Source organism: Bidens hawaiensis, unplaced genomic scaffold, assembly GCF_021521415.1.
Source record: "Bidens hawaiensis isolate Kalapana, Puna unplaced genomic scaffold, B.hawaiensis_p1.1 tig00004282_1, whole genome shotgun sequence".
NCBI lineage: Eukaryota > Viridiplantae > Streptophyta > Magnoliopsida > Asterales > Asteraceae > Bidens > Bidens hawaiensis.
Window position 1 is genome coordinate 2083095 of NW_027491257.1, and position 8961 is coordinate 2092055.

The 8961-nt window shown below is 39.5% G+C and overlaps 1 protein-coding gene across 3 annotated transcripts; it reads right to left on the minus strand.

Moving 5' to 3' along the window:
* Positions 1-1925: 1925 nt before the first annotated feature.
* On the minus strand, positions 1926-8717 carry LOC143626120 (uncharacterized). 3 transcript variants are annotated; one of them, XM_077096284.1, is made up of 10 exons: positions 8671-8717; positions 6649-6696; positions 6420-6484; positions 5495-6334; positions 5312-5402; positions 5093-5215; positions 4395-5006; positions 2774-4319; positions 2530-2681; positions 1926-2460 (listed from the first exon to the last, which is right to left on the minus strand). In XM_077096284.1, the coding sequence occupies exons 2-10, from the start codon at positions 6674-6676 to the stop codon at positions 2123-2125; spliced, it is 3795 nt and encodes a 1264-aa protein (XP_076952399.1). In that variant the 5' UTR covers positions 6677-6696; positions 8671-8717; the 3' UTR covers positions 1926-2122. The 3 variants fall into 3 exon arrangements, with proteins under 3 accessions (XP_076952399.1, XP_076952398.1, XP_076952400.1); XM_077096283.1 differs by having other exon boundaries at positions 6420-6493; positions 8671-8684; XM_077096285.1 differs by having other exon boundaries at positions 6649-6708; positions 8671-8684.
* Between the last annotated feature and the right edge of the window lie 244 nt (positions 8718-8961).

Below are 8961 nucleotides of genomic sequence, written 5' to 3' on the forward strand. Positions count from 1 at the left end.
AGTAATACTATTCCACCAACTGTAGGCTGCGCCTGCTCCACAGTGAGGGTTGGTGAGTAGGCAGCGGCTAATAGTGACAAACAGTACTAGAGGGTGCTCCTCCTCGCACTGTTGTCGGTGAGCTGTCACCCTGTGATTGGCTCATGGGCTGTTCTGGTCAGATCGTCTGTCCTATCCATACCTTGGTAGGTATGGTACAAAAGATCTTTCAGAATCAGACTGGCTCATTTGGGCGGGATTGTTCCCGCCTTGCTCATGCCTTCACGTGACTGAAGTAGCTAGTCTTGTACGTGTAGCCCTGCTGTGTGCGGGTAGCCTTCCCTGATGGCTTGTATCCGCAACTGCGGGAACAGGCGGGGTACTTCACCATTGGGAGGCTTTCCCTGCGTGTACAGCTTGCGTACTGCGCGTAAGATTCTATGAGCATGGTGGGTCCTGCGGGAGCAGATGGCCTTTGCGCAGACAACCCTGTTCAAGGTGAGTCTTGCGGGACCAACTGGTCTCTGCTGGGACCTACCTCTTCAATCACTTTATGAGTATAGTACTTCCACATGTAGGGCAATTAAAATCTGATTTATGCAAGAAATCAATCACATTGCAACTTCCACACAATTGGTATAGTGATTTAAGTGAATTTGTTTGTGCCTTGACGGTTGTCAGCAGTGGGGGTGTAGCATAGTTATTGGGTCGGAGATGTTGTCCACGGATTCTCAACATGATCACTGGGAGGAGTTTGATGAAAATCCGGAATTTTATAAGGAATGCGCACAAGCGTGTTATGTACCCTTTTCTTCGTTGAGGCACACCTCGTGGTGGAACCCTACATACACTAACTTGACATTTCAAATTGGTGGCTTGGCTTATCCTAAAGTATGACTCGTTTGTAGGAAAGGTAAATCGGGCGATTCAAGGGAAAGACCGACAGATTGCTCTGAGTTTTGGAATGAAGAACATGTATGTAAAAAGGCATTTGAGATTCTAGACGCGCCAAAGTCCTCTAATATTCAGATTATGTGGTCACCTGGATATTTTTTATGATTTATTTTTGCTGATCAAACATTGAGAACAACTTTTGACTTGGTATAAACTGCCCACTTTTTTTCTTTTTAGCTTTTGGGATGTGTTAGATTTTGAACAAATTTGCTTCGCTCCCAAAGGATAGAGCAAAAGTTTTTCACGCAATTTGCCTAATGCAACTTGACGTAAGAAGAGGAACTTGATACTAATATCGAGTTTCATTGAAAAGATAAAAGTGCTAAGAGGAATTTCATGGGAGGATTGGTGTAAATTTCGCTCGTAATGGGGTATGATGGGGATTGGGGGATTTGATTTGTTGTATTCTTCTTTGCTGCACTTGGTGACTTGGCGTTTGTCATCGTGTCACTACGTCTTGCTAGTTGATTCTTTTTTGATAAAATTTTGTTGGTCGTTCAAAAAAAAAACTATTATGTTTCTCTTGTAATAGACCTAAGATTCTGGCCTTTCATGGCATCATAAGTTCATAACCACCATAAGCTGGTTTATAAACAAGCCGAACCAAGGTCATCTTTGTTTGTAAACAATCCAAACCGAGTTAGCTCATTTTGTAAACAAGCTGATTCCCAGCGAGCTTCGAGCCACTTGGATAGCCCTAGTGACATCCTATACCAGTTATCAAACAGATGCTACAATTACTTTAAAAACCATACCAATTTATGCAGCCAGTTTTTATCAACCATGTATGGTTCTAAATTCTAAGACCATTGTTCTTAATTGTTTTTTAAAGGGGTGTTTGGGTGAGCTTTTCAAACTTGTTTATTTGCTTATTTAATTTTTCAAAAGTGTGTTTTAAAAATCAAATAAGCAAATTTAAAAGCTCACCCAAACGTCCCTAAATATATGATCACGTATGTGGTTTAGTAAAAAAAAAAAATAGACGGGTGACATATTTTCAACTTAGCTACATATAAAATCTTAAAATAAAAGAGGTCTGTACAATGCTTTACAGGCAAACTCTATGCAATAATCCTAACCTTACCAATTACCATACCACCCCAGCATCAAAAACTTTGGATGAAAAATGAGGCTACAAAAACTCTTCAAATAGAACAACAAATCAAGAAAACCAAGACAAATTAACCGGTCAATCTTCTATACGTTGGATCTCACCCATCATTATCCGATTGCTGGTAACTTTAAACCCTAAAAGAGCTGGATCGATTTGCCTCCCTTTTTTACCTTTTTTCTTTCCCGCTTTACCCCCTTGTCCATCTGCACTTTCTAAAGCCGCAGCAGCAGCGGCGGCGGCATTACTATCTACCTTCTTAGCATTGCTTTTAAGCATGTCACTAAAAGATGCCGTCTCTGACACGTCCGCATCGCTACAAGATGACGTTCTCCTAAACCGAACATCCTTCTTGCCACCTGTAGTATTCTCGTTCACTTGAGTTACCACATTCCCTACCACTTCCCGTCTTCCCCCTAACATTATTTGGTATTTTAACAAACAGATAATGTAATAAAATTTTGACGTTCGCAATATATACATACCTTCAGGAGGGATATTAATAGGAATACTCCTCCCTCTAATGTCTGAATTCGATGCCAGCTCAGATAATCCTTCATGTGTAGAGGCTGCACGCGGGACCGGAGGGCGTTTCAACAAAATATTTTCAGGCCTTCTGGATGTACCACCTGTCACACTGCAAAACAAAGTAAAAAAAACAGAAATTATTAACTAAAAAAACAATTTGAAGATCGAATGGCGCTACTAAATGGAGTTAAGTTTCCTTACCGATCTTTAGTGTCTACTAAAAACGAATCAGAAGGTCTGCCACCCTGCTGAGTCATCATACCTTCTTGAGTTTCGGCTAACTGGCCCGGGCTCTCTTCATGGGCTTTAAAGCCAGCTAATGCATCATCAATGGTTGAACCAAGACTCGAGCCATAAGATCCAACACCAAACGAGTGATGGTTCGGTCCACTGTTAATATCTAATGGGTCAACAGGTTGATTGGATGGCTTCTGGTGTAGTAGTTCCATCAGCAGTCTTTTTGAAGTGTCGTCACTGGTCCCACTTGACATCCATTGGCTTTGTTCCTCTGAGCTTCTTCTTACTTCCATTTCTCGTTTCTGTTTTTCATTATTAATATGTAGTTGTTGAAACCTTGATTCCATCCACTCGTTTGACATTTGTCCTTCCATCGCATCCAAATGTGAGGACCGGAAATTATTAGGATTTAATGAATTGTTGGATTGATGAGAGTGAGGAGTCAAAGAGAACCGGCCCGCTACATCAAGATTGATTGCCGGACCGCCACCTGGCATTGACAACGACTGTTCAAATGGTAACGGGTTCGGTTCGTAAAGCCCGTGCTGGATCCGTTCCTGCATCGAGAGGTTCCGTTCAAGCTGACTCAAATCTGAAGAACCAAGTCCAGGTGAGTTGACTCGGTGAAACCAGTCGGAACCGAGTTGTCTTTCTTCTTCCATTTCAGCCCTCTGCCTCAACGCCAGCTGTCTCAACTGCTCGCGTTGAAGCAACTGCTGTTCTAAAGATGAGACGTGTCCGTGTTTAGCACGCATCATCATCTCCATGAGATCATTCGTTTGACCTTGATGACCGTAATTCGCTTGCATCAAATGCTCACGTTGTTGCATTTCACTTAATATTTGCTGCTTCAGAAGCATTTGATCGAGGACGTTGTGGGACCTCGCAACATCGGTTCGTGACCTCTGGTTTTGAACCAGCTGTTCAAGCAACATTTGTTTTCTAGACTGTTGCTCTTTTAGTAGCATTTGTTGTTGAAGCTGAATCTGCCTTTGTTGTTGCAGTTGTTGTTGTTGCAGTTGCTGTTGCTGTTGCAGTTGTTGTTGCTGCTGTTGTTGTTGTTGCTGCAACTGAAGTGCCAAAAAGTGGTCAATATCTTGACCGGAAAACCGTTGTTCATTCAAATGAGAAGAAGATAAAAGATTATGCTGTTGAAGCAACTGCTGCTGGATGTGTTGAGACCTTAGTTTCTCTGCTAAACCAAAGTGATTAGCTTCTTGATTCATGTTGGATGCTGACATGGCATCTTGATATAAGTTACTTTCAGAAAGTGTATTCCTTCTGTAATCAGCTACATCACCAACAGGGTTCATATGTTGCTGCTGAATGCCGCCACTAAATGGTATTTTAGATGGCGGTTCTTTTCTCAAACTTGACCCTTCAAGCTCAGACCACAATAACCCGAACGGGTGCATCTTATTATCATTCTGGCTCGGTACACCAGGTTCTGTTAGGTCAGTAGGAACCGTGTGTTTCACATAGCTTTCAGGCTTTCCTGGAAACACAATTTCTGAAATGAAAGAAAACAATAAGTAACCATTAATACATAATTAACTTATAACAAAAGTGAGGCATTTAATTTAACCTTCATCATGGAAGCGTTGGCCTTCGGAATATGATTTTGCAGATAACCCATTATTACCATTTAACTGCCAACGAGGATCCTCAGTCAAACCACCCATTTCAGAAACAGCAGGCATCGCCATGTCAGCATCAGTGGCGTAACTGTGTGTAGCTTTTAGGTGTGGCATAACGTCTCCTAATTCTTCAAACGGAGTTCCTTCAGGTGCATCTACCACACGAACGGGTAATTCCGCCCCAAAGAACCCTTGTTCAAACCAAGAAATGATGTCAACCCCAAGAAACGGACCCTGAATCTCACCTTGCGGGTCGCAATAAATTAAACTTAACTCCTCGGGTGGTACACCACTAGCCAAATGTTTGTTTATACTACCCCTTACAGGCTGCTGCATATTTCCAGCCCAGTATTGCTCCGAAGATGCTGGCATGGCAAAGAGCGAGTTTGAATTGTCAGACAGCTTGTTACTGATGACATCATCAAAGAGCTGATGCTTCACAAAGGCTGAATCAGCAACTTTAGAAATAAAAGTCTCTTCATGATTGCTGAGTACAAATCCACTCTTTGACCTTGTTATATTCCCCTCATATGATTCTCCTTCTGGAATTCTTTGCTCCACTGAAACAAGGTACAAAGTCATTTTTTAATAATCTGCTAACAAGTGTTAATTAGTGAATACCTGAATTTAAATATCTGTAACTCACCCTCAGTTAAGTTAGTTTTAGGAATATTAAAATGCAGAGTACTCTCAGCTTCTGCTTGATTAATCATTTTCTTTAAATCATCCAATTCTTCCACCGATGAGAAAATATCTTCTTTTCCAGCATCTTAAGACAACAAAAAAAACTTGAACTTCAATATACAAAAACTAATCTTTAAATACAAACCTGTTCTCACTTGTCATTAAGATTAATCTTTATTACCTGCAATATACTCAGGTTCTCTAGCCTTTGGAAATGAATTGGACACCTCACTGTTGGTAATAATCCCCTTCCATATGTCACCAAGAATAGCCTGTGACAAAATACATTAGATAACTAAATATAGTAACAATAATAATAAAGACAGTAACAAAACTGTGAGGACACTTTAGCTGTTTAGCATACCTCCTCATCCTTATCAGGTGCAACAAAAGCAAGTGGTTCAACAACAGTTACTTCTGTTATAGGAGATACTTGCTCGATGTTGTCAGGCGTGTTAACAAAACACGGGTCAAGTTTCTGTGTACGATATATGTCAAGAAGCTTTCCCCTTGGATAGAAAAACACACCAGATGAAGTAACCGCCTTTCCAGGAACGCTATCATTGGTTTCTGTAGACCCTGCAGATAAAGGCCTTGCAAGTGGTCCACTAGACCTGCCACGACCAACCGTGAAACCCGTGGTTGGACCATCAGACCGTCCTTTCTCCAGCCCGAACCCTGGTGCAGCCCGGAAAGAACCCGGTGCGGTAGAATTTGCCTCCATCCTGTGACGCGGCCTCCATTTATCACGAGAGTCAGGATCTCTCTCAGATGTCAATCTTACAGTACTTGAATGTGTTTGTGTTTCACCATGATTATCTTCTTTTTCAACATCTGTCTTCTTTTCAACCCGGGCTTCTTTGTCTTTTTCATCTGGGCCCCACCTAGATGACCATTTGCTATCACGCCTAGCTTCATGGTTAGGATTACGGGTACCAGCATCATGCCACCTCTCATTGGTAGGTGGAGCCCTAGCATCAGTGGTGTCTCTACCGCCATCAACACGGCGGTTGTCAGTTTTCCGGCGGTCTCTTCTGCCAAGTAAGCCTGTTTCTCTTTCTTCTTCCCGCCAACGGCGCGAATTTTCAGTTTCATTTGCAACTTTCCTCCAATCTTTTTTGTCATCAGTGACATCTGGACGCCTGTCCTTCACATTGGAATCAGCAGAAATTCCAAGAGAGAGAGAACTTGGTGCACGCATTTCCTGTGATAATATTAAAAAGAAGATATCGTTAAGAAAATCAAAATCTTTTAAAGAAGATATCATTAACTATTATCCAATAACTTACCATCTTACTCTCGTTTGGTTTAGCATACAGCCACTGAGGAGACAGGGGAATGCTGCTATCCAGACCTGCATGATCTTTAAATAATCAGGCATAAAGCACAAAAGTCATAAAAGCTCAAAAAATCTATAATTAAAAGAAGATGGCGCTACATAAAGAGAAAAAAGCCCCTTCCAAACCATTAATTAGATAAGCAAAAACTGTAACACTACAAACCATATACAAACCCCACCTTTGGAATCATCTAGTAAACCCAGCATCTTATCCTCATCGTTCCCACCTGCAGTTTCCACTACCAAAAATGATCAAATCATTCCAAGATTAAAAGAAAAACAATATGAGCATATAAGTGGTGTGTATCAACTATCAAGTAAATAAATTAAAAGAATAACTTATATGAAAATCTCATTGAAACTTCAGCTGAATAACATTAAAACAGAGGTTAGAGAAAACAAAACATGATTGCAAACCCTTTCAATCCATAAAAAAATCCTTTTTATCATCTCTCTTTACACGAGTCTCAGGCTCTGAAACAAGCAATTATAAATTAACAAGCATTATTCAGAGCAGCAAGATGTTTAAGTTGAATAAATCAGTTTCATATCAATGTAGCTAAACTTCAATAACAAAAACTGCGCCTTGTGAATCTGTATGCAATATCCATCGAATTATGAACTAAAATTCCATACAGATTCACAAATACAATATCCATCGAATTATAAAAAAATGCAACTGAACGAATTCATAACTAGCACAAAACAATGCAACAATAGCCTACAGTTGTTTAAGCAAATACCCCGGACTACTAGTAAACCGGTGATATGTACCTTATCAGATAATATAAGCGAGATACGAGTAAATAAAAGAGTGAAAACACAGAATTACAGTTTTTCTATTAAGATAATAAAAGAGATCCGTTACGAATTTACAACACACATATACATAAGCATCACTTTATTAATTACATGTACAAGCACATCTACAATGACGCCAGATTCACACAAAATGTCAAATAATTAAATTCATAAATAGCACTAATCAATGCGACGATAACCTAAAGTTGTTAAAATGCCTCCGGCTACTAGTATACCGGTGATAATGTACCTTATCAGATAACATAAGTGAGATAAATTATAAATAAGATCCATTAAATATTTACAACGCGTATGTGTCTTGTTGTTAGTTACATGTACAATCAATTCTACAATAACATCAAACTCACAGAAAACGACAAAGAAATGAATTCATAATAAAGCACAAATCAATGCGATAATAACCTACACGCATATAAAAGCAAACAGACACGGTCAAGCATATAAATAAACCCTAACTTAGCCGCTTTAAAGTACTCAGCAAAGTAAAGATCAGTAAACCCTAACCTAACACAAACCAAATAGTGAGCAATCAATGAAAATCAAATTGAAAAAAAAATTACAAATTTAAATCACATCTACAACAGTAACATCAGATTCGCACTAAAACGTCAAATAATTAAATCCATAATTAGCACAAATCAATGACACAATAGCCTACAGTCATAAAAAGAATTAATACACACAGTTTAACACATACAAATCATAAACCCTAACCTAACACAACCACACACAAGCCAAAGAGCGAGCAATCAATGAAAATCAAATTCAAAAAAAAAACAATATGACAGATTCACAACACATATACACATATTACAGATTAAAGCAAAAACGAAAACAATTAAACTCATAATTAGCAGTTCAACACAGATCATCAATTCAACACAAAAACATCAAAGAATTAAATCCGTAATCAGCACAAATCAATGCGAAAATACCCCTGCAGCCAAAAAAAAGTAAACACACACAGTCCAACATATACAAATCATATTATCATAAACCCTAACCTAACACAACCAAACACAAACAGAAGACCGAGCAAACACCGAAAATCAAATTCAAAACACAATACTACATATCCACATCACAATCGCATCAACAACTACACTCATAATCATCAGTTCACCACAGATCATCAATTCAACCACAACGCACAAATCAGTAAACCCTAGCCTAACAGCTAACAGATTCAAACACCTCAAAAACAAATCGCAAATCCGTAAACCCTAACCCTAGCCATAGCCGTGGCCGTAACCTAACACGAACCGAATCGTAATCAATCAATCAGTCAGTCAATCGATTAACTAATTAACCGATTAACTAATTAATTGTTTAGTTAATGAATTAATGAGCATGAAATTGAAATTGAAATTGAATTAAACCTTTCGGAGTCCATGAATCGAGATCGCCAGAGGAGAGATGAAGCTTGCTGCCGTCAGCCATCGGAGAAGAAGAGATCCGAAGAGAGAGTGAAATGAAAGGCGAATCGAATCAATCGAGAGGTTTGATTGGATTGGAATTAGGGCTTGAAATTGAATCGAAATCGAGATAGTATTGTGTGTGTTGAGAGTAGTAAGCGAAGCACAGAACGAGAGAGTGTTTGGGTGGTAGTGAGAAGACCCAATCAACAAATTTGGGGGAATTTATTTGGGGGTACGTGATCGGACCTGGGT

Excerpts from the sequence above, each read along its gene's own strand:
- LOC143626120 (XM_077096283.1), bottom strand. The coding sequence starts at position 6,676 with ATGCTGGGTTTACTAGATGATTCCAAAG. Across the intron at positions 6,494-6,648 it reads TTTACTAGATGATTCCAAAG|ATCATGCAGGTCTGGATAGC; the intron begins GTGGGGTTTGTA and ends GATTATTTAAAG. Across the intron at positions 4,320-4,394 it reads CCAACGCTTCCATGATGAAG|AAATTGTGTTTCCAGGAAAG; the intron begins GTTAAATTAAAT and ends CTTTCATTTCAG.